The sequence below is a fragment of the Coturnix japonica genome, chromosome 18 (assembly GCF_054131305.1).
Source record: "Coturnix japonica strain WE chromosome 18, WE-NBRP24, whole genome shotgun sequence".
Lineage (NCBI taxonomy): Eukaryota > Metazoa > Chordata > Aves > Galliformes > Phasianidae > Coturnix > Coturnix japonica.
This window is the reverse complement of record NC_140680.1, coordinates 14,631,550-14,655,563: the sequence shown is the minus strand read 5'-3', so window position 1 is coordinate 14,655,563 and position 24,014 is coordinate 14,631,550. Positions and strand designations below refer to the sequence as shown.

Genomic DNA, 24,014 nt, shown 5'->3' with positions numbered 1-24,014 from the left:
TGACAATAATTGAATGCAAAGCTGAAGCCAATTTGGGTTGAAATTAATTGACTCCAGAACAAAAGCCAATTTGGTTGACAAACAATAATTGCACACACTGAAATCAGCGTAAATCTTATAATGGCCGCAAATGGGCACAAGTCAAAGAGTGGCTGCAAATAGGCACAAGTCAAAGAGTGGCCGCAAATGGGCACAAGTCAAAGAGTGGCCGGGAAGCAACTCGGCTCCCTCAGGCCTTAAATGTAGGTTACGGGGCTGGGTTAGCCCGGATAGAAAAAAAATGGGCTAGCCCAGCCCCGTAAGCAAGGATAAATAAAGCCAATTTGGCTGATATTAATTGAAATCAAACCTTAAACCAATTTGGTTAAGGTTAATAATAGCAAAGTTAAAGCCAATTAGTTTAATATTTAATGATTGCAAAGCTAAAGCCAATTAGTTTAAGATTAAATGATTGCAAAGCTAAAGCCAATTCAATTAAGGTAGATATAGATTGCAAAGCTACAGCCAATTAGATTAAACTTAAATGGTTGTAAATCTACAACCAATTTAAGTAACATTTAAAAATTAGAAAACTAAAGCCAATTTAATTAAAAATAAAATGGCAAAACTAAAGCCAATTTGATTAACAATGACTGATTGAAAGTTAAAGCCAATTTTGTTAAAAGAATTAATTGAAAAGCTATAATCAATTTGATTAAGATTAATTAACAACATATCAAAAACCAATTTAGTTGCAGTTACATGATTACAAAACAAAACCCAATGTGGGTGAAGTTAATACATTACTAAGCTAAAACCAATTTGTTTAAGTATGATGTCAAATCTAAAACCAATTTGGGTAAGGTTAACTGAACGCAAACCTTAAACCAAATGGGTTAACAGAACTTAACTCAAAAGCTAATTCCAATTAAATGGAGGTTAATTGACTAACATGAAGCTGATTTGCTGTTGTGATGGATCGTCAGCCCCCCAAAGCTTTATTGAACGCCTGCATGGCAGCATGGAGCGCTGCATCAAAGAGGAACATCCATCAGCCAGGGAATATAAGGGCCCTAAGGAAGAAAAAGAGATAGTTAGATCAATGGGCTGAAACAAGTGGGACATGAAAATGTAAAATAGTGGGCAAGGCCCAATAATCTGCTACAAAAAACACCAAAATGGAGCAAAAAGTGCAAAAGAAGAACACAGAGAATGCCAAAATGAACAGCAAGGCCCAAAAGAGCAGCACAAAAAACATCAAAACAGAACATAATACAACACAAAACACTGCAGAGAACAGGAATAGGGACATAAAGGCACAACAAAATGATGCAGGAAACTGCAAAATGGAAGAAAGCACCCAAGAGAATATCAAAATATTGGGCAAGGCCCTACAAAAGGATGCAGGGAACACTGAAAAGGAGGGCAAAGCCCAAGAGAACAAGAAAAGGAATGGCAAAATGGACTGAAAGCCCAAAAGAATGATGCAATGGAAGCCTAAATGGACAGCAAAGTCCAAAAGAATGATGCAATGGATGCCTAAATGGACGGCAAAGCCCAAAAGAATGATGCAATGGATGCCTAAATGGACAGCAAAGCCCAAAAGAATGATGCAATGGATGCCTAAATGGACGGCAAAGCCCAAAAGAATGATGCAAGATACACCAAAATGGAGGGCAAAGCCGAAGAGAACGACGCAAGGAATGCCAAAATGGTGGGCAAGGCCCAAAAGAATGCCTCAAAGAATGTCAAAATGGAGGGCAAGGAAAACACTGCAAGAAACAGCTGAGCAACAGCAAAGAGAAAACACAAAGACAACACAGCAAGACAAAGCAAACACAAAGACAAAAACAGACAGCCCATAGGACACCCTGCAGTGCAAAATGAGCTCAGAAACACTAACCTCGCATCTCAATACATAACAAGTAAAAACCAATTGCTGTGTGCTGCCCTTACCTGCTGGGCTGAGAGTTACCATCAGCAAAGCTGGGTCCAGGCAATGCAGGTTTCTGTTCCTCACTGCTCTCATCAGGAGCCGCACATCTCTGTGCTCTGCTGGAACCTGTTGGACACAACACGACAATGAAGGCACTGGGATACAATTAATGTTATTAGGAATATAATTAATGCTATTATGGATATAATTAATGCTACTTTTAAGTCTAAATTTGCAGTAAGTTTAACAATTGTATCCCACACTACGATCATAATTAAAGTAACTTTCACATAAATCACTGAGCATCACTTTTATGACTGCATTTATCATAACATACACCTTTAGTATTGGGTAAATATTAGGTAAATATCAGTTCCATTAACAAATACAGGTTACAGACTTTATCACTACAACCCGCATTAAGCCGGGGGAGCAGATCAAGATTAACACAAACAAAACATTAACACAAATCCCAAAGACAAGCAGAACAACCACAGAAAGACACTGCAACAGAAAAGCAAAGCAAGCAGCCAAGGGTAAGACAAGGACAAAAGCAATAAGGAAAGCCAAAGCAAAAGCAACAGCAAACAGACCATTATAGGGAACACCAAGAACAAAGGCCAAAGGGAAAACAGCGTGGGGAGCCAAGAGAACAACAAAGGGAACAATGAAACAGAGGGCAAGGCCCAAAAGAATGCTGCATGGAACTGCAAAATAGAGCAAGGCCATAAAGAACACTGCAGGGAACATCAAAATGGAGAGCAAGGCCCAAAAGGGCACATACAACATCAAGATGTAGGGCAAGGCCTAAAAGAACACTGCATGGAACTGCAAAACAGAGGGCAAGGCCCAAAACAGCACTGCTGAAACATCAAGATGGAGGACAAGGGCCAAGAGAACATCACGCAGAACATCAAGATGAGGACGAGGCCCAAAAAGAACACTGCAAGGAACATCAAGATGGAGGGCAAAGCTGAAGAGAAAACTGCAGCAAACACCAAGATGGATGGCAAGGCCCAAAAGGGCACTACAAGAAACATCAGGATGGGGGACAAGGCTCAATAGAACATTGCAAAGATGATCAAGATGGAGGGCAAAACAGCAGAGGAAACTGCTTGGAACTCCAACATGGAATGAAAGGCTGAAGGGAATGAAGCACCAAAATGAACAACAAGGCCCATAGAATGAACAGAACATAAAGTGAGAACAAAGGAAACACTGCAGGAAATGCTGGAGAAACAGCAGAGAACAGAGGAAAAGAGAATGCAGAAGGATGAGAGCAGATATTATCATTCTAATAATGGAACGTTACCTTCAATTTCAGAATGGAACAGGTAAAAAGCAATTGTGTGTGCTGCCCTTACCTGCTGGGCTGAGAGTTACCATCAATAAAGCTGGTTCTGGAGCATTCCAGGCAATGCAGGTTTCTGTTCCTTGCTGCTCTCATCAGTAGGATAGAATCCATGCTATTAGGGATAGAATAAATACTATTAGAAATAGAAGTAATGCTATTTCTAAGGTTAAAGGTGCAATTACTTTAAAATGGTATTTTGCACTATGATTAGAATGAAGGTTACTTAAAAACAAAGGGTTAGATTTACAGATACTCTACAGAAAACTGCAATTATCACTAAATTTCCCATTAAGGCCATAAAGTTCCTGCAATTATCCCATAAAGTTCCCTTAAGGTCAAGATTACCATGAATGCTGCCTCCCAGCAAACCCCATAGAGCCAAAGGCAGCAGAACAAGCACAGAAAGCCCCAACAAAAGGAAAGCAAAGCAAACACCAACAGTAAGGCAAGGGCAACAGCAAGAGAACAGCCAAGGGAAAGCACAAGGGAAAGCAACAGCAAGGAGAGTGGTATGAAACACCAAGAACAGAGGGCAAAGGGAAGGCGGAGTAGGAGGCCAAATGGAAACAGCAAAAGAACACTGCAGGAACAACAAAAAGGAGGGCATGGCCCAAGAGAACATGGCAGGGAACAGCAAGATGGAGAGCAAGGCCCAAAAGGGCATTAAAGGAACAGCAAGATGGAGAACAAGGCCCAAAAGGGCATTAAAGGAACAGCAAGATGGAGAACAAGGCCCAAAAGGGCATTAAAGGATCATCAAGATGGAGAACAAGGCCCAAAAGGGCATTAAAGGATCATCAAGATGGAGAACAAGGCCCAAAAGGGCACATACAACATCAAGGTTTAGGGCAAGGCCTAAAAGAACACTGCATGGAACTGCAAAACAGAGGGCGAGGCCCAAAACAGCACTGCTGAAACATCAAGATGGAGGGCAAGGGCCAAGAGAACATCACGCAGAACATCAAGATGAGGACAAGGCCCAAAAGAACACTGCAAGGAACATCAAGATGGAGGGCAAAGCTGAAGAGAAAACTGCAGCAAACACCAAGATGGATGGCTAGGCCCAAAAGGGCACTACAAGAAACATCAAGATGGGGGGCAAGGCTCAATAGAACATTGCAAAGATGATCAAGATGGAGGGCAAAACAGCAGAGGAAACTGCTTGGAACTCCAACATGGAATGAAAGGCTGAAGGGAATGAAGCACCAAAATGAACAACAAGGCCCATAGAATGAACAGAAAAGAAAAATGAGAACAAAGGAAACACTGCAGGAAATGCTGGAGAAACAGCAGAGAACAGAGGAAAAGAGAATGGAGAAGGATGAGAGCAGATATTATCATTATAATAATGGAACATTACCTTCAATCTCAGTATGAAACAGGTAAAAACCAATTGCTATGTGCTGCCCTTACCTGCTGGGCTGAGAGTTACCATCAGCAAAGCTGGGTCCAGGCAATGCAGGTTTCTGTTCCTCGCTGCTCTCATCAGGAGCCGCACATCTCTGTGCTCTGCTGGAACCTGTAGGACACAACACAACAATGAAGGCACTGCCCACATCTGCAGGGCAGCTCATAGACACAGCACTCACCTTGGGTTTGGTAGGGAGGGATGTTGGAACCAATAGGGCCCCATGAGACCCCATTGGAACCAATTGGGCCCCACATAAGACCCCATTGGACCTTATAAGGTCAACAACCCAGTGCAAGACCAACCAAGGTCCTGAAATCAAACAGTCTATGAGTCCAGATGAGATGCATCGCAGACTGAGAAGTGGTGACAATGGGGTGCAGTCCGGTGAGCAGAAACACAGCCAACATGGCGCTCCTTTGTAGGAAGGTAGAAGGGATGAGCCCAGGAACAGCTGAGCCGTCGGTCCCACTGCTGTGCTGGGAATGACCACAAAACAGATCCTCATAGAAGGACCCAGGGCTCACGGAAGGCAGGAGGTGATGATGGAGATCCTCATAGAAGGACCCAGGGCTCATGGAAGGCAGGAGGTGATGATGGAGATCCTCATAGAAGGACCCAGGGCTCATGGAAGGCAGGAGGTGATGATGGAGATCCTCATAGAAGGACCCAGGGCTCATGGAAGGCAGGAGGTGATGATGGAGATCCTCATAGAAGGACCCAGGGCTCATGGAAGGCAGGAGGTGATGATGAAGATCCTCATAGAAGGACACAGGGCTCATGGAAGGCAGGAGGTGAAGATGGAGATCCTCATAGAAGGACCCAGGGCTCACGGAAGGCAGGAGGTGAAGATGGAGATCCTCATAAAAGGACCCAGGGCTCATGGAAGGCAGGAGGTGATGATGGAGAACCAGCACGGCCTCACCAAGGGCAAATGCTCTTTGACCGACCTCATAGACTTCTATGATGGCACTGATACATCAGCAGACGAAGGAAGAGCTGCTGATATCATCTACTTAGACTTCAACAAGGCCTCTGATGCAGGACCCCACACCGTCCTCATGTCCAAGTGATGAAGACACCAACTGGATGGGAAGATGATGAGATGGTTGAAGAACTGGCTGTAGAACCGAGTCCAGAGAGCAGCAGCCAATGGCTCCAAATCCAGATGGAGATAGTGATGAACAATGTCCCATAGGAGCCAGCACTGGGGCTGATACTCTGCAATATATGAGCATAGAATCAAATGATGATCAGCACTGAGAACAAGAATGACCATCTCCATTCAACCCTCCTGCTATGGGGACAGTCACCAACCACCACACCAAGGTCCCACAGCCTCAAACACCTCTAGGGATGGAGCACCCCAAAGTGACCCATTCCACCCCCAAACCCTGCAATAAAGAAGGGATCGCTCACCCCATTGTGAAGGCTGAGCCCTCCATCCAAAGGAAGGAGGCTCTAGATACAGCTCCTTCTCATACCCATCCATAAGTGCTGCTAGGAGCAATCAAAAGGAGAAGACATCAGCCCAGTAATAAAGAAGAAATTCCTTACCCCATTGCAAAGCCAAAGACTCACCATTGACCCCAAAGGAAAGGGTCTCCAAGCAGAGTCTCATCCCATACGGCATCCAGAGCTCAAAAGCAGCAGGAAGGAGAATCCTCTCCCTCAATGCTCCCATAGGAGCACCGAGCTGGAACTGATGCTGCCCCCTGCCCTTCCAAGCCCTTAAATACCAATCAAGGAGGGGAGGAGCCAGGCTCCAACCAATCACAATCCACCCCTCAACGGCCCCCACCTGTGCCCATGGGGTTGGCCCCTCTCCTCAGCAGGTGCCCAATCAGGATGTTACATAACAGCTGCAATCAGGAACAAAGACAAAAACAAAGCAATAACAGGTGAGTAATTATATTTATTTGTTCTTATAGGGGAGGGTTGTGGATAGAGGAGAAACAACAGCACAGTATATGGACACGGGGGTGCAGATCTCACTCTTGCAATGGGGTGACACTGTGGGCACCGCTCTAGGGTAGATGCTGGGGAGACATTGGAACGATGGGGGGTCATGGGGACGATGATAATTATTATATAATCAGGGTGATATAATAGAAATGCTTAGTCATGGTTGGAAGCCATGATGGGGCGGGGACACAGCAGTACAGCCCAAGTGCAGGCAATGCACCTGATTGGCTGCAGGGCTGGCTCCGCCCCCTCCTGGTGCTCATATAAGGGCTGGCACCGTGGGGCAGCAGGTATTTGCTGGAGCTCCTCGCTGAGGTCACATCTACCCACATGAAGAAGCTCTTCTGCTCTGTTGCTGCCTTGGACCAAGAGCTGCTGGATGGAGCTCCAGGACTTGGCTTCTCCACCATCACATTGCTCGGCCTAGAAGAGCACTACAGGAGGTGAGTTCTGGCTCTGATACTGGAATAATGCTGAGCTGATGGGGGGCAGAAATGTTTGGGGGGGGATGTTGAGCTGCCAATGGAGGGGGGACAATGAGCTGATGTTTGACAATGAAGCTGTATGTAGATGTGGAGGTATCAATGGAGTTACACAAGGAACCATGTTGGAAGGTGACGATCAGTAGATGACAGACTGAATAGTGAAAAAGGACCCCATAGTAGATGAAAAGGGAACACTTAGCTACATAAAGGGAAAGGGGGCCTCACTAAGGCAAAGGGTACTTACAGATTTATAGTTTATGTTAAGGAGGAGCATAGAGAGGGGAATTGCTCTAACCCTGCTTTTCTTGGTTTTCTTCCCCCCTAAAACTGCTTTTCTTGGTTTTCTTCTGCTCTAACCTCTCTTGTTTTTGTTTTTTTTCCGCTCTAACCCTACTTTTCTTCTTTTTCTTCTGCTCTAACCCTGCTTTTCTTGGTTTTCTTCCGATCTAACCCTGATTTTCTTGGTTTTCATTCGCTGTAACATTGCTTTTCTTGGTTGTCTTCAGCTCTAACCCTGCTATTCTTGGTTTTCATCTGCTCTAAAACTGCTTTTCTTGATTTTCTTCCGCTCTAACACTGCTTTTTGTGGTTTTCTTCCGCTATACCCGTCTTTTCTTGGTCTATTCCCTCTCTATCCCTGCTTTTCTTGGTTTTCTTCTGCTCTAACAATCTTTTATTGATTTTACTCCGCTCTAACCTGTCATTACTTGGAAAGCTATACCCTGCTTTCCCTGGTTTTTGTCCGCTCTAACTCGTCTTTTCTCGGTTTTCTTCCACTCTAACCCTGCTTTTCTTGTTTTTCACCAGTTCAAACCCTGCTTTTCTTGGTTTTCTTCTGCTCTAACCACCTTTTCATGATTTTACTCCGCTCTAACTCATTAATACTTGGTTGTGCTACGCTTTTTTCCTAACAAGAAATGCAGGGTTAGAGCAGAAGTAAAGCAAGAAAAGCAGGGTTAGAGCAGAGAAAAACAAAGGATAGCATATTTAGAGCGAAAGAAAACCATAATTTTTTGAGTTTGAATTACTAATTGAATGGGAATCCAAGTACAAAACTCCAGTTTTGCCAATTTGCTAAATTTTCGATAGTTTGGTAGAAGACATGAGGACAAGTAATGGAATTGTTGAATGGATACACTCAGTAATGGAAAATCCATGCACTTTATCAACCAAGTTAAGGAATGACTAGGTGGAGTTTACCTTCTGGATTTGAGGGATGTCTCTTCTGCCTGGTTTGGCTAAAGGAAGCCTAAGGTTATTTGCCTTTGAATAGGAAAGCCCTAATAAAGGGAGAAGAGACTCAGTTAACCTGGACAGTGTTACCCAGGGTTGTGAGAACAGCTTAATGATTTTTGAGAACCGGTCAACTTGTGAGCCTGAGACCTGGGATCCTCCATCCTAGGGTGGAACTTTACTGGAGCATGTGGATGCCACAGCGACAAAAGGACTGTGTAGAATAGACTGAGAGTTTGATGAGTTTCTTGGTTTACAGAAAGCACAAATAACTCAGAAATTACAGCTGGACTTTGAACCTTAAGGACTGCCAAGAAAGAAGCCATCTGCTAAGCCAATGAGCTGCAAACTGCCAAGGAACTCCATACGTTCCCAGGAATGACAGGAGGGTGCTGACCATGGATACACAGCTACGGACTGATGGTAAACCTCAAACAGCTTGAAGTGAGTAAGGGATGGCCAGGGTGCCTGAGGGCAGTGGCTGCACTAGTGCTCAATATTCAAGAAGCCCATAAATCTACACTGGGCCAAAGGATACCAGTTTTAATATCTCATACAGTGTTTACTGTATTGGAGGCAAAAGGGGGGACATTGGTTCATTGGTTCTCACCCCAAAGATTCCTGAAATACCAGGCCATCCTGGTAGAGCAGGGTGATGTAGAAATAATTGTGACTAATATTGTCAACCCAGTATCTTTCCTTAGCGGGACACCCGGAGAACCAGTATTACATGACTGCTTTAAATCAACTGAAGCTGCACATTCCAGCCAGTCAGTCGAACCTGAAGGACAAACCCTTAGAAGATGCAGAAGACACCTGGTTTACCAGAAGCTGCAGTTTTATGAGACAAGGAGACTGTAAGGCAGGACATGCAGTAACTGCTACTGACCAGGTAACCGAAGCACAACCACCAGCTGTGGGGACTTCCCCTCAGAAGACTGAAATAACTGCCTTGACAAGAGCTTTAATCATATGGACAGATGCTAAATATGTGCCACACGCTCATAGTACCATCTGAAAAGAGCAAGGATTGCTCACACACAAGGAAAACAGCCTGATTTAAATCTACCAATGGTTATTATATGTTGTAAAAGACATCAGAAATGTAACACTGTACAGGAAACAGAAAATAAGATGATAGATCAGGTGGCAGAACAGGCAGTTGAAGAGGGCTTCAATTCCAGACGGTAAACTTAAAATCTCTGAAGCCAAGTCAAAACCTGTAAAATATTCTAAAGAGAACAGGACTCCAATTAACAATTTAGAAAGGAAGAGAGCAAGTTGACAGATGGGTGCATGCCCAAATGGACACATTATTATGCCCTTTAGTATTTTATGGAAATTGGTTATAAGGGAAGATAAGAGAATATATTGAGCAAACCAACACTACAAAGTACAGTCCCAGTACCAGGAACAGGGCACAAGTGGGCCTCATGGGAGAGGGCCTTCCAGGGCAACAATGGCAAATTGATTTCACAGAACTCCCAAGAAAAGGGGGGTACCACTGTATGAAAATTTCTGTAACCTTAGAAACAATTGAGGATGCTGCTGCAGATGCTTGATGGACAATCCAAAAGGAGATATCCTGTTTATCCAAAGATGCATTGCAACATGGAGTAGGCAGGGATAACACCGATTGGGGAATAGTTTTCTCTGGATCATGGGATAAACTTACTAGTTGCCAAATTTAGGATGACTAAAACAGCTTTTCTTAGCCTGCATCACCTTGCTACTCTTGGTGTGTTTTACTTGTGTTGTTATAAGATGTCTTTTGTGTCTGTACCAAGGTACTGGAAGGGAATACGAGGTTTGGAAGAGACATGAGCTGAGACAAAAGGTAGAGAGCGGAACCTATTTTGAGACCCATTAAGAATCTAGCAGGTAAAAGCCTGCTAGATTAAAGAAAAGGGGGGAATTGAAGAGTGAGCAAAGCCTCAAAATGGTGGTAAGGTAACACTTTGCTATAGAAAGGGAAAGGGGAACTTCACAGAAACCAAGACAAAGGGTAACTGTACATTTAAAAGTGCAGGGAAAGGGGGAATTGCAGACACTTAGTCAAAATAAAGCCAGAGAAGAGGGCAATAAAGATAAGAAGAAACTGTCCGGAGACCTCTGACAAGAAGGATTAGATCCCCCCCCGGGCAAGATGATGCCGACATGGGAGAACAATAACAGCAGATAACACCAAGAAGAAAACAGAAGAAGAATTTCACCCCAAAACATCGGCAAGGGTCGCGGGGAATGGGGTCAGGGGGAATGAGGGAATGGGGTCGCGGGGAACGGGGCCATAGGGAATGTAATGAATATGTAATCAAACTGAGGAGGAGACTATTGATTATGTATTAGCTTAACCTATATCTGTAACACACTTTTCTCTTTACGGTGTGCAAGTTTGGAGGAGCTATCCCCCTTGCACCCGGCGCTGCGCAACGCTGGAATAAACATACCTGCTTTATAACCCATCTCTGGATTATAGAGTTTGATTCCGCAAGTCAGTATAGCGGAAGAAAACCAAGAAAGGACAGGTTAGAGCGGTGGCCCCACACAGCCACACACAGCAACATAGAGACACATAGCGCCCCACTGAAGCCCCACAGAGCCCCATAGAAGCCCCATAGAGCCCCACAGTGCCCCTTAAAGCCCCACAGTTTACCGGCACGTCGCGGACTCCATTTTCATAGGGAGGAACATCGTCACTTACGGCAAGGTGCATTGCGGGATATAACGCGGCATCCGGAGGTCGCCATTTCGATCATGCGCAGTAGCGTCGCTTCCGGTATGTTGCATTATGGGATATAATGTGGCAAAACGAGGCATGCACAGGTCGCCATTTTGGTTATGCGCAGTAGCGTCTTTTCCGGTTTGGTGCATTGTGGGATATAACGCGGCATAACGAGGCATCCGGAGGTCGCCATTTTGATCATGCGCAGTAGAGCCGCTTCCGGTATGGGGCATTGTGGGATATTACGCGGCATAACGAGGCATCTGGAGGTCGCCATTTTGATCATGCGCAGAAGCGTCACTTCCGGTATAATGAATTGTGGGATATAACGTGGCATAACGAGGCATCCGGAGGTCACCATTTTTAGCATGCGCAGTAGCGTCGCTTCCGGTACGGTGCATTGTGGGATATAACGCGGCATAACGAGGCATCCGGAGGTCGCCATTTTGGTCATGCGCAGTAGCATCGCTTCCGGTATGATGCATTGTGGGATATAAAGCGGCATAATGAGGCATCCGGAGGTCGCCATTGTGATAAAGTGTTTGCTCATTAAGACCAGGATGTGGCAACAATGTTTGCAAAGCGCGCGAATTTGCAGGTGGATTCTGCAGGTCTCGGCACGTCTCAAGGAAGGACCAATCAACTAATGACACACTGGCCTAACGACCACGGCCGACCAGTCGGATACCAGCACACCTGGGACCTGAGAATACAAAAGAAGTTGCAAGGAACAGGAACGCGCGGCAGATGGAGGAACGATAATCCCCCTGTCGTCCAGCGCTGAATTGCCTTTTTGTTTTACACGTTACAATTAATAAAATTTTCTGATTGGAATATCGTTGTCTCATTGGCGTATTGCTTATAAATTGATGACAGCCATTTTGGTCATGCGCAGTAGCGTCGCTTCCGGTATGGTGCATTGTGGGATATAACGCGGCATAATGAGGCATGTGGAGGTCGCCATTTTGGTCATGCGCAGTAGCGTCGCTTCCGGTATGGTGCATTGTGGGACATAACGCGGCATAACGAGGCACCTGGAGATCGCCATTTTGGTCATGCGCAGTAGCGTCGCTTCCGGTATGGTGCATTGTGGGATATAACGCGGCATAACGAGGCATCCGGAGGTCGCCATTTTAGTCATGCGCTTTAGCGTCGCTTCCGGTATGATGCATTGTGGGATATAACGCGGCATAATCAGGCACCCGGAGGTCGCCATTTTGGTCATGCGCAGTAGCGTCGATTCCGGTATGGTGCATTGTGGGATATAAAGCGGCAGAATGAGGCATCCGGAGGTCGCCATTGTGATAAAGTGTTTGCTCATTAAGACCAGGATGTGGCAACAATGTTTGCATTGTGGGATATAACGCGACATAATGAGGCATGCGGAGGTCGCCATTTTGGTCATGCGCAGTAGCGTCGCTTCCGGTATGGTGGATTGTTGGATATAACGCGGCATAACGTGGCAATAGGCGGTCGCCATGTTGATCATGCGCAGTAGCGTCGCTTCCGGTATGGTGCATTGTGGGATATAACGCCGCATAACGAGGCATCCGGAAGTCGCCATTTTGGTCATGCGCAGTAGAGTCGCTTCCGGTATGGTGCATTATGGGATATAACGCGGCATAACGAGGCATCCGGAGGTCGCCATTTTGGTCATGCGCAGTAACGTCGCTTCCGGTATGGTGCATTGTGGGATATAACGGGGCATAACGAGGCATCTGGAGATCGCCATTTTAGTCATGCGCAGTAGCGTCGCTTCCGGTATGATGCATTGTGGGATATAACGCGGCATAATGAGGCACCCGGAGGTCGCCATTTTAGTCATGCGCAGTAGCGTCGCTTCCGGTATGATGCATTGTGGGATATAACGCGGCATAATGAGGCACCCGGAGGTCGCCATTTTAGTCATGCGCAGTAGCGTCGCTTCCGGTATGGTGCATTGTGGGATATAAAGCGGCAGAATGAGGCATCCGGAGGTCGCCATTGTGATAAAGTGTTTGCTCATTAAGACCAGGATGTGGCAACAATGTTTGCAAAGCGCGCGAATTTGCAGGTGGATTCTGCAGGTCTCGGCAAGTCTCAAGGAAGGACCAATCAACTAATGACACACTGGCCTAACGACCACGGCCGACCAGTCGGATACCAGCACACCCGGGACCTGAGAATACAAAAGAAGTTGCAGGGAACAGGAACGCGCGGCAGTTGGAGGAACGATAATCCCCCTGTCGTCCAGCGCTGAATTGCCTTTTTGTTTTACACGTTACAATTAATAAAATTTTCTGATTGGAATATCGTTGTCTCATTGGCGTATTGCTTATAAATTGATGACAGCCATTTTGGTCATGCGCAGTAGCGTCGCTTCCGGTATAATGCATTGTGGGATATAACGCGGCATAAGGAGGCATGTGGAGGTCGCCATTTCGGTCATGCGCAGTAGCGTCGCTTCCGGTATGGTGCATTGTGGGATATAACGCGGCATAACGAGGCATCCGGAGATCGCCATTTTGGTCATGCGCAGTAGCGTCGCTTCAGGTATGGTGCATTGTGGGATATAACGCGGCATAATGAGGCATCCGGAGGTCGCCATTTTGGTCATGCGCAGTAGCGTCGCTTCCGGTACGGTGCATTGTGGGATATAACGCGGCATAATGAGGCATGCGGAGGTCGCCATTTTGGTCATGCGCAGTAGCGTCGCTTCCGGTATGGTGCATTGTGGGATATAACGCGGCATAACGAGGCATCAGGAGATCGCCATTTTGGTCATGCGCAGTAGCGTCGCTTCCGGTATGGTGCATTGTGGGATATAACGCGGCATAATGAGGCATCCGGAGGTCGCCATTTTGGTCATGCGCAGTAGCGTCGCTTCCGGTATGGTGCATTGTGGGATATAACTCGGCATTACGAGGCATCCGGAGATCGCCATTTTAGTCATGGGCAGTAGCGTCACTTCCGGTATGGTGCATTGTGGGATATAACGCGGCATAATGAGGCATCCGGAGGTCGCCATTTTGGTTATGCGCAGTAGCGTCGCTTCCGGTATGATATATTGTGGGATATAAAGCGGCATAATGAGGCATCCGGAGGTCGCCATTTTGGTCATGCGCAGTAGCGTCGCTTCCGGTATGGTGGATTGTGGGATATAACGCGGCATAACGTGGCAATAGGCGGTCGCCATGTTGATCATGCGCAGTAGCGTCGCTTCCGGTATGGTGCATTGTGGGATATAACGCCGCATAACGAGGCATCCGGAGGTCGCCATTTTGGTCATGCGCAGTAACGTCGCTTCCGGTATGGTGCATTGTGGGATATAACGGGGCATAACGAGGCATCTGGAGATCGCCATTTTAGTCATGCGCAGTAGCGTCGCTTCCGGTATGATGCATTGTGGGATGTAACGCGGCATAATGAGGCACCCGGAGGTCGCCATTTTGGTCATGCGCAGTAGCGTCGCTTCCGGTATGGTGCATTGTGGGATATAAAGCGGCAGAATGAGGCATCCGGAGGTCGCCATTGTGATAAAGTGTTTGCTCATTAAGACCAGGATGTGGCAACAATGTTTGCAAAGCGCGCGAATTTGCAGGTGGATTCTGCAGGTCTCGGCAAGTCTCAAGGAAGGACCAATCAACTAATGACACACTGGCCTAACGACCACGGCCGACCAGTCGGATACCAGCACACCCGGGACCTGAGAATACAAAAGAAGTTGCAAGGAACAGGAACGCGCGGCAGATGGAGGAACGATAATCCCCCTGTCGTCCAGCGCTGAATTGCCTTTTTGTTTTACCCGTTACAATTAATAAAATTTTCTGATTGGAATATCGTTGTCTCATTGGCGTATTGCTTATAAATTGATGACAGCCATTTTGGTCATGCGCAGTAGCGTCGCTTCCGGTATAATGCATTGTGGGATATAACGCGGCATAAGGAGGCATAAGGAGGTCGCCATTTCGGTCATGCGCAGTAGCGTCGCTTCCGGTATGGTGCATTGTGGGATATAACGCGGCATAACGAGGCATCTGGAGATCGCCATTTATGTCATGCGCAGTAGCGTCGCTTCCGGTATGGTGCATTGTGGGATATAACGCGGCATAATGAGGCATCCGGAGGTCGCCATTTTGGTCATGCGCAGTAGCGTCGCTTCCGGTATGGTGCATTGTGGGATATAACGCGGCATAATGAGGCATGCGGAGGTCGCCATTTTGGTCATGCGCAGTAGCGTCGCTTCCGGTATGGTGCATTGTGGGATATAACGCGGCATAACGAGGCATCAGGAGATCGCCATTTTGGTCATGCGCAGTAGCGTCGCTTCCGGTATGGTGCATTGTGGGATATAACGCGGCATAATGAGGCATCCGGAGGTCGCCATTTTGGTCATGCGCAGTAGCGTCGCTTCCGGTATGGTGCATTGTGGGATATAACGCGGCATTACGAGGCATCCGGAGATCGCCATTTTAGTCATGCGCAGTAGCGTCGCTTCCGGTATGGTGCATTGTGGGATATAACGCGGCATAATGAGGCATCCGGAGGTCGCCATTTTGGTTATGCGCAGTAGCGTCGCTGTCGGTATGATGCATTATGGGATATAAAGCGTCATAATGAGGCATCCGGAGGTCGCCATTTTGGTCATGCACAGTAGCGTCGCTTCCGGTATGGTGGATTGTTGGATATAACGCGGCATAACGTGGCAATAGGCGGTCGCCATGTTGATCATGCGCAGTAGCGTCGCTTCCGGTATGGTGCATTGTGGGATATAACGCCGCATAACGAGGCATCCGGAAGTCGCCATTTTGGTCATGCGCAGTAGAGTCGCTTCCGGTATGGTGCATTGTGGGATATAACGCGGCATAACGAGGCATCCGGAGGTCGCCATTTTGGTCATGCGCAGTAACGTCGCTTCCGGTATGGTGCATTGTGGGATATAACGGGGCATAACGAGGCATCTGGAGATCGCCATTTTAGTCATGCGCAGTAGCGTCGCTTCCGGTATGATGCATTGTGGGATATAACGCGGCATAATGAGGCACCCGGAGGTCGCCATTTTAGTCATGCGCAGTAGCGTCGCTTCCGGTATGGTGCATTGTGGGATATAAAGCGGCAGAATGAGGCATCCGGAGGTCGCCATTGTGATAAAGTGTTTGCTCATTAAGACCAGGATGTGGCAACAATGTTTGCAAAGCGCGCGAATTTGCAGGTGGATTCTGCAGGTCTCGGCAAGTCTCAAGGAAGGACCAATCAACTAATGACACACTGGCCTAACGACCACGGCCGACCAGTCGGATACCAGCACACCCGGGACCTGAGAATACAAAAGAAGTTGCAGGGAACAGGAACGCGCGGCAGTTGGAGGAACGATAATCCCCCTGTCGTCCAGCGCTGAATTGCCTTTTTGTTTTACACGTTACAATTAATAAAATTTTCTGATTGGAATATCGTTGTCTCATTGGCGTATTGCTTATAAATTGATGACAGCCATTTTGGTCATGCGCAGTAGCGTCGCTTCCGGTATAATGCATTGTGGGATATTACGCGGCATAACGAGGCATATGGAGGTCGCCATTTTGGTCATGCGCAGTAGCGTCGCTTCCGGTATGGTGCATTGTGGGATATAACGCGGCATAACGTGTCATCCGGAAGTCGCCATTTTGATCATGCGCAGAAGCGTCGCTTCCGGTATAGTGAATTGTGGGATATAACGCGGCATAACGAGGCATCTGGAGTTCGCCATTTTGGTCATGCGCAGTAGCGTCGCTTCCGGTACGATGCATTGTGGGATATTACGCGGCATAACGAGGCATATGGAGGTCGCCATTTCGGTCATGCGCAGTAGCGTCGCTTCCGGTATGGTGCATTGTGGGATATAACGTCGGATTTGGCTGTCGCCATTTTGATCATGCGCATCGAGTCACTTCCGGTATGTTGCATTGTGGGATATAACGTGGCAATTAGCAATCGCCATTTTGATCATGCGCATCGAGTCGCTTCCGGTATATTGCATTGTGGGATATAACGTGGCATTTGGCTGTCGCCATTTTGATCATGCGCATCGCGTCACTTCCGGTATGTTGCATTGTGGGATATAACGTGGCATTTGGCTGTCGCCATTTTGATCATGCGCATCTCGTCACTTCCGGTATGTTGCATTGTGGGATTTAACGTGGCATGTAGCAGTCGCCATTTTGATCATGTGTAGTCGCTTCACTTCCGGCCAGGTGCATTGCGGGATATAACGCCTCATTTGATGGGCGCCATTTCGTTCGCGAGCAATGGCGTCTTTTCCGGCGGAGGTGATTGTGGGATATCACTGAAACCGCCTTCTTATTTCCGGTTCCGGCTGTGTTGTTGCAGCTCGGTTTACGGCTGTCCGTTTCCGGTGTTTCCGCCATGGGGCTTCGGGGGGTTCGGGGTGTGATAAAATGTTTGCTCATTAAGACCGGGATGTGGTAGCATTGTGGTGGAGTGCTTGTTCATTAGGACCGGGATATGATGGTGGAATATGGAGGCCACAAGGGTTGCAGAACACTCTAATTTTATGGGTAGAGTGTGTACTCTGCATAGTTACAGGCAAAGCGCGCCCCGATGGATACAAAGTTCCACGGAAGGACCAACCAAGGAACGACACACCAAGTCGCACGATCACAACTGACCAATTAAAGGACAATACGCTCGGGATGGACAATACAAAAGAAGTTGCAAGGGACGGGACGGCGCGGCAGTTGGAGGAACGATAATCCCCCTGTCGTCCAGCGCTGAATTGCCTTTTTGTTTTACCCGCTACAATTAATAAAATTTTCTGATTGGAATATCGTTGACTCATTGGCGTATTGCTTATAAATTGATGACAGGGGGGTCCCGGTTGGAACCGGAACCGGTTGCTTATTTACAACGGGAGTCACGAGGAGATGGGGGAGGAGCCAGAGGGAACCCGGCGCCCCATAGAGACCCACTGAGCCCCATAGAGCCCCACAGTGAGGCTATAAGGGTACGCAGCGCCATTTTGGGGCCAAATCCGGGTTTTTTTTGGGGGGGGGTGACAATAGGGTGCTGTTGGCGGTGATGATAGGAGATATGCGCCAGTTTTATGACGGCAGTGCGCATGCGCTTGTTTTAGGACGTCAGTACGCATGCGGCAGTTTTAGGACGCCAGCACGCATGCGCCAGTCTTACGTCGATAGTACGCATGCGCCAGTTTTAGGACTGTTGTACTCATGCGCTTATTCTCGGACTCCAATACGCATGCACGAGTTCCGAGCCCGCCCCGCTCCCCGCCGCTCATTCCCTGCCCTCGGGCTCCCTCTGCGGCCGACCGCGTTCCCGCTCCCCGCCCCCATCGCAGCCGCCGTTCGGGTCGCACCTACGGGCTCGGCAGCCCGGGGCACCAGCCGGGGCCATGCTGGGCAAGGACTACATGCTGGCCATCATCCTCGTCAACTGCGACGGTCAGCCGCGCGGGGCGGGGTTGGGGGGGGCACGCGCGGGGCCTGAGCTGCGGCGGCCGCTGTCCGTGGTGCTGATCTCGCGGCGCTGGTGCCGGGCGGGGGGGGGGGCACCGCGGCCCGGAGGATTCCTCCTGTGCGGGCGGGGCCCGGGGCAGCGGCAGCTCCGTTCGCCCTCTGCCAAGGGCGGGTGGAGCACCTCGCGCTCCGAACGGCGCTGGCAGCCGCGGGACCCCCTCTCCGCCTCCCTCCCCCCGCCGCGCCGTGGGGGCCTCAGAGACGGGCTGGGCCCCGGCGAGGCGGGAGCGGAGGAACGGCGCGTCCGAGTGCTGCCGAACCGAGTTCAGACAGGGGGTGTCGGAGGACCCCCGACAGCAGACGGGGACAGGGTCCCGCGCTGGGAGCGTTCGTGGTCCAGCGGGAGAATCGGTCTGGCCAATGGCAGCCAGAGCACCGTCACTGGCTGATGGCACGACGCCCGCCCTTCCTAGCAGCTCCGCTCCGGGAGACAAGCGGTGCGGGGGGCACGATGACCTCTGTATTTTTAGCCGCAGGCCAAGGAGCAGATCCTGTTACTTATCTGCATCTCGGGCTTGTTCACTCAATCTCTCCAAGGCTTTCGGGAAAGGGCTGCTACCCTTCCCTGGCCATGCTGGGAGTCCTGGCATCCTGCACTGCTGGCAGAGAGCAAGGAGCTGTGTGATGATGGGGATGTCCCTGGGCTATGCCTGGGCACCCCAACTCAGCGCCTCCCCAGCAGGGCTATCCCACCCCTCTCTGGCTGCCAGTGAGGCAACTGACTGTGCTGACCATGGTGTGGGGATCTGCTGCTGCTGTAGCTGCTCTGGCATCTCTGCAAGCCATCCTGCTCAGCACTCTCCCACTCCGTGCTGGGACACCGAGTCACAGCCCAGAGGCCAATGTGCCACCCTTTCCCCACCAGCTTATTGCTTACTTTTCCCTGCAGGTGGGAGCAGCTGTGATAGCTTTCCCCCTTGCCTCACCTTGTCTCTGCACAGACAACCTCTGGAGTGACCACAGCCTGGACACGGACCCTGACCTTCCTCCTGGCTGGAGAAAAATCCATGACTCTCAGGGCACCTACTACTGGCACGTGCCCACGGGCACAACACAGTGGCAGCACCCCACTCGTTCTACCAGTCCAGGAGGGTGCCTGGAGGCTGATGGAGAGGAGATGCTCCAGGAAACGGTATGGGACATGGGCAGGGAAGGAAAGGATGGTGCTGGATCCCAGCAGCCAGGGTGCAGATGCAGCCTCCTACTGTAGCAGGACACTGTCAACTGAAAGTCCTACACAGCCCATTCCTGGCCAGGGTTAAATCCCTTGAAGGACTTTAGGAAACCGCACAGTAGCCCCACCCCAGCCATCCTGCCAGGCTGTCTGATGGTTGCTGTCCTAGAAGGGAGGCCTCCTAAGGTGCCTCTGCAAGCATATACTCTCCTGACAACTCCTCCTCTCTCAGGACTGCCAGGCCCCTGTTGTGAAGCACACATCAAAATCCAGGCCTGTTCCCAGCCCCATGGCCTCGCTGACCAGGAGGTAAGGCTGCCTGTGTTCTGCTGGCTTGTGGCTAGGAAAACTCAGAAGCTTGGTCTGGCACCATGGTGGGATGCTGCCCAGACAGTGTTGTGGGGGTGTTCTGCTGCTCCTCGGGGCAGTCAAGGCCAGAAATGCTGAGCAGGAGCTTTCCCCTCCCCTCCCCACCTCATCCTATCCCTCCACAGGGCCTCGCTGACATGGCAGGGAGATGACTTCCAGCAGTGTGGCGCAGAGCCCAGCTCCAAGGTACTGTATCAAGGCACTTCCCAGCACACACACAGCCTTTAGGTTCCCTGCACTGCCAAGTACCGGCAAACCAGGGATGGCACTCGAGGGGGTTAACAGCAGCTGACGGTTACCAGGGTGGGAGCAGGGCTGGCCACACAGGCACGGAGAGAGGTATGGGATAGGGCTATGCCAGCCTGGCAAAGAGCCCTGACATGTCTCTGCTCAGTGCTTTGCTGTGCGTTCTCTGGGCTGGGTGGAGATCCCCGAGGAGGACCTAGCACCCGGCAAGAGCAGCATTGCTGTCAACAACTGCATCCAGCAGCTCTCCAACAGCCAAGGCTCTGCAGACAGCAGGGGAGAGGTGAGCTGCACGGCAGGTGCCACTGCTACACTCCATGGAGTGCAGTGCTGTGGGACGGGGCTGTCCCCACCCTCGCTGTAGTTCTGGGCCGAGCATGGGGCAGTAGTCCTGCACGCATGGGACGTGTGCGGTGGAGGCGCTACCAGGTAAGGGTGCCCCCGGCTCCCCACAGGGCCAGGACCTGGTGATGATCCTGAAGAAGGACACCATGAGCCTGGTGGACCCTCTGGACCACAGCCTCATCCACTGCCAGCACATCCTCAACATCCGCGTCTGGGGCGTCGGCTGCAACAAGGGCAGGTGCCGGGCGCGGGGCGGGGCCACGGCTGCGAACCGCGAGGGGCCCGGGCACGAACTGACCACCCCGCTCTTCCCCCCGCCGTCACGCCGCGCACAGGGACAGGTAACGGCAGGTAGAGCTGCGCGGCTCTCAGCGTAGCGCCGCCTCTGCCGGGACCGCGCTCAGTCCTCCGCGGCCTCGCAGGGACTTCGCCTTCGTGGCGAGCGACAAGGACACCTGCGTGCTCAAGTGCCACGTCTTCCGCTGCAACGTGCCCGCCAAGGGCATCGCCAAGGCGCTGCACGGGATGTGCTCCCAGGTGCGCCCCGCGGAGCTGCTCGTCGGGCGGCCCCGGCCGCGCGGGCCCCGCGCAAACCGCATCGCCGTCCCCGGCAGATCGTGGCGGAGCGCGCGGCAGCCGGCAGCGACCCTTCACCGAGCGGCGCCGCTCTGCGGCCCATCTCCGCGGCCACGTGGCCCCTGCGTACAGGTACCGGGGTCGCCCCGGGGGGGTTCGGGGACCTGGCTGGGGCGGGGGGTCTCGCTTTACCTCTCGTGTCCCGGCAGCGGATCCCCGGGACGCCGTAGGGAGGCCGCCCCGGCGCTACGAGGCGTTGTACATCGGCAGCCGGCCCGTGCCCAGGGCCATGGGTAAGGTCTCCGCGCCCCGGCCCGGCCCGGCCCGCAGCCGCCGGGGAAGCACCGCGCGCTTCTCCCCGCAGGGATGGACGTGCTGAACGCCGCCATCGAGCAGCTGCTGGCGGGTCCCGGGCGGCACAGCTGGACGCCCGCACACGTCTGCGTGTCCGACACGGCCGTGCGGGTGCGGCGGGCGCAGGTGGGGCCGGGGCGGAACCGGGGGGGGCGCGGCGGGGTCGGAGCGGGGCCGGAGCGGCGGCCGCAGGACGAGGACGAGGCCGAGGCGCACGTGTGGCAGTGCGACGTGCGCTACGTCACCTTCCTCGGCGTGGGCCGCGACGCTCACACCTTCGCGCTGATCGCCGACACCGGGCGGCGCTTCCAGTGCGCGGCGTTCTGGTGCGAGCCCGACGCGGGCACCATCTCGGAGGCGGTGCAGTCGGCCTGCATGGTGAGCGGGGCGGCGCGGGGCGGCGGGGGAGGCGGGTTCGGAGCCGCCCGCCGCCATCCGCCCGCGTCCCCGCAGGTTCAGTACCAGAAGTGCCTCGTGGCCGCCGCGCCGGGGCCGAAGGCGAAGCGCGTGGCCGCCGGGGGAGCGAAGGCGGGAGGAGGCGGCGGCGCGGCGGGAGCCGGTCCGAGGAAGCGCGGGGTGCTGTCGCTGCTGGAGACGTTCCGCCAGCGCCACGCGCTGCTGCACCTGCCCTGACGGGGCGCTGCGGGGCTCGACCGGCCCGTCCGCCAATAAAGCTCCGCACTCGGCTCCGCCTCCGCTTCGCTCCGCCCTCAGTTCCGCGGCGCCGGGCGGAAGGGGCGCGGTGCGGTGACGTGTCGCCATGGAGGAGCTCTACGTGAAGCCGGGTGAGCGCCGACAGCGGGGGGATGCGCTTCCGGGGCGGGGGCGGCGGGTGCCGAGCGGCCGTACCGTGCAGTACAATACAGTGCTGTGCAGTACCGTACAGTGCAGTGCCGTGCGGTACAGTGCAGTACAGCGCAGTGCAGTACAGTGCTGTGCAGTGCAGTACAGCGCAGTGCAGTACAGTGCTGTGCAGTGCAGTACAGTGCTGTGCAGTACAGTGCTGTGCAGTACCGTACAGTGCTGTGCAGTGCAGTGCTGTGCAGTGCAGTACAGTGCAGTGCAGTACAGTGCTGTGCAGTACAGTGCTGTGCAGTGCAATACAGTGCAGTGCAGTACAGTGCTGTGCCGCGTAGCCGCCCCGGCTCTCATCGCGACCTCCGCTCCGTCCCGCAGGGAACACGCGGCGCGGCTGGAACGACCCCCCGCAGTTCTCCTACGGGCTGCAAACTCGGGGCGCGGGTCCCGGGCGGACCCCGCTCAGTCGCCGGGTGCCGGGCGCTCCGCCGGACCCGCCCGCAGGTCAGCGCCGCACGCACGGGCGGGGTGGGGGCCGTGCCGCGCGGCGGCGGCTGCGACGTCGGCCCCGCGAGCTGCCCCGGCCCTGAGCGCCCCGCGCCGCTCCGTTCCCCGCAGGTGCCTCTCCGGACCGCCCCCCCGCGGCGCTGGGGCCGCCCCCGTTGGGCCCTCCCGGCCCCGTCCCGAGCGCCCGCGGCACCCCGAGCCGAGCGCTCGTCGAGGAGAGCGGTGCCGCGGACGGGGAGGCTCCCGCTGAGGCTCCCGCTGAGGCTCCCGCTGAGGCCGTGCTGGCCCCGCTGCGGGAGGCGCTGTCCGCGTGCCGCCCCGCCGTGCAGGTGAGACCCCGCCGCTCTCGGCCCGGGGCCGTTCCCGGGGCCGTCCTTCCTCCCCCGGGGCCGCTCGCCGGTGCAGCCCCGCCCAGCGCGTGTCGCTGCTTTCAGAAACAAGTGTGCGATGACATCGCGCGGCGGCTGACGGCGCTTGGGGACGCGTGGGCCGGGGGGAAGCTGTCGGCCCCCGTGAGGAGGAGGATGGTCCTCCTGGTGCGAGGTGAGAACGGGGGGGGAAGGGGGCGCGCCCAGAGCGGAGCGGCCGCCGGACGCCGACGGGTTGATCTGTGCCGCAGAGCTGGAGCGGCGCCGGTGGGACGCAGCCGACGAGATCCACCGCTCGCTGATGGTGGACCACGTGAACGAGGTGAGCATGTGGCTGGTGGGCGTCAAGCGGCTGATCGCAGAGTGCAGGAACCTGCCCGCGGCCGAGGACGGCAGCGCAGCTGGGCCCGGCCCGGAGGTGCCTGAACCGCCTGGAGCTGCGGATTGAGCCGGGCAGCAGGAGGGGGAACGTTGCTTCTGCCTTTCACTTCCCTTCCAGAAAAGGGCATTTTAATCACTGCAACATCTTGGTGGCGATTCACTACCTGATGCTCAATAAACTGTTCTAATCTGTCCCCAGCCCTCTTTCTTCAGGTACAGAGCTGCTGTGCAGGGCTACAGCAGCCTCAGCTATGGGTTGTGGGCCGCGCAAACCCACCATCGGAAGCGGTTCCACCCCTGTAG

The 24,014-nt window shown here is 52.3% G+C and overlaps 2 protein-coding genes and 3 long non-coding RNA genes across 22 annotated transcripts in view; 3 read left to right on the top strand and 2 right to left on the bottom strand.

The window, feature by feature from the left end:
* The window catches only part of LOC146757963 (uncharacterized), a 12,368-nt gene extending 1,245 nt beyond the window's left edge, over window positions 1–11,123 (bottom strand). Inside the window, exons 1-7 of one of the 6 annotated variants that reach the window (XM_085519402.1) lie at window positions 6,259–6,406; window positions 6,097–6,177; window positions 4,859–5,898; window positions 4,683–4,788; window positions 3,280–3,381; window positions 1,936–2,041; window positions 1–1,052 (exon numbers count right to left, since the gene is read on the bottom strand). The exon at window positions 1–1,052 is cut by the window's left edge and continues 1,245 nt beyond it. In XM_085519402.1, coding sequence (XP_085375528.1) covers window positions 2,008–2,041; window positions 3,280–3,381; window positions 4,683–4,788; window positions 4,859–4,934 — 318 coding nt within the window. In that variant the 5' untranslated portion in view covers window positions 4,935–5,898; window positions 6,097–6,177; window positions 6,259–6,406 and the 3' untranslated portion in view covers window positions 1–1,052; window positions 1,936–2,007. Of the gene's footprint in view, window positions 1,053–1,935; window positions 2,042–3,279; window positions 3,382–4,682; window positions 5,899–6,096; window positions 6,178–6,258; window positions 6,418–6,478; window positions 6,540–11,061 lie in introns of those variants that run through there. The other 5 variants (XR_014935712.1, XR_014935711.1, XM_085519403.1 and 2 more) reach the window with 5 other exon arrangements.
* Window positions 6,564–10,822, top strand: LOC146757964 (uncharacterized). Of its 4 annotated transcripts, XR_014935714.1 has the most exons (3): window positions 6,564–6,578; window positions 6,877–7,085; window positions 8,401–10,822. It is a non-coding gene; the product is annotated as an uncharacterized LOC146757964 (long non-coding RNA). The 4 variants fall into 4 exon arrangements; XR_014935716.1 differs by lacking the exon at window positions 6,564–6,578 and having other exon boundaries at window positions 6,947–7,085; window positions 8,666–10,822; XR_014935715.1 differs by lacking the exon at window positions 6,564–6,578 and having other exon boundaries at window positions 6,947–7,085; window positions 8,530–10,822.
* Window positions 6,573–8,735, bottom strand: LOC146757965 (uncharacterized). The gene is made up of 2 exons (XR_014935718.1): window positions 8,328–8,735; window positions 6,573–7,065 (listed from the first exon to the last, which is right to left on the bottom strand). It is a non-coding gene; the product is annotated as an uncharacterized LOC146757965 (long non-coding RNA).
* A 6,048-nt stretch (window positions 11,124–17,171) lies between the features above and the next one.
* On the top strand, window positions 17,172–17,882 carry LOC146757962 (uncharacterized). Its single transcript, XR_014935707.1, has 2 exons — window positions 17,172–17,291; window positions 17,638–17,882. It is a non-coding gene; the product is annotated as an uncharacterized LOC146757962 (long non-coding RNA).
* Window positions 17,883–18,287: 405 nt separating this feature from the next.
* Window positions 18,288–23,904, top strand: SRA1 (steroid receptor RNA activator 1). Of its 10 annotated transcripts, XR_014935694.1 has the most exons (15): window positions 18,315–18,518; window positions 19,535–19,725; window positions 20,000–20,076; window positions 20,262–20,322; window positions 20,531–20,665; window positions 20,838–21,068; window positions 21,150–21,264; window positions 21,342–21,435; window positions 21,513–21,596; window positions 21,668–22,035; window positions 22,111–22,442; window positions 22,834–22,959; window positions 23,074–23,291; window positions 23,397–23,505; window positions 23,582–23,904. XR_014935694.1 is itself a non-coding variant. In XM_085519369.1 (10 exons), the coding sequence occupies exons 1-10, from the start codon at window positions 18,470–18,472 to the stop codon at window positions 22,288–22,290; spliced, it is 1,662 nt and encodes a 553-aa protein (XP_085375495.1). In that variant the 5' UTR covers window positions 18,318–18,469; the 3' UTR covers window positions 22,291–22,343. The 10 variants fall into 10 exon arrangements, 3 of the variants coding, with proteins under 3 accessions (XP_085375495.1, XP_085375496.1, XP_015731677.2); XR_014935696.1 differs by having other exon boundaries at window positions 18,288–18,518; window positions 20,838–21,078; window positions 21,150–21,435; XR_014935691.1 differs by having other exon boundaries at window positions 18,318–18,518; window positions 20,838–21,078; window positions 21,150–21,435; window positions 22,834–22,983.
* Window positions 23,905–24,014: the final 110 nt, after the last annotated feature.

Bases quoted from the DNA above. Each gene is read 5' to 3' on its own strand.
- SRA1 (XM_085519369.1), top strand. From the start codon at position 18,470: ATGCTGGGCAAGGACTACATGCTGGCCATCATCCTCGTCAACTGCGAC. The intron at 19,726-19,999 runs GTATGGGACATG...CTCCTCTCTCAG, and splicing joins AGGAGATGCTCCAGGAAACG to GACTGCCAGGCCCCTGTTGT. The intron at 20,666-20,837 runs GTGAGCTGCACG...GGCTCCCCACAG, and splicing joins CTGCAGACAGCAGGGGAGAG to GGCCAGGACCTGGTGATGAT.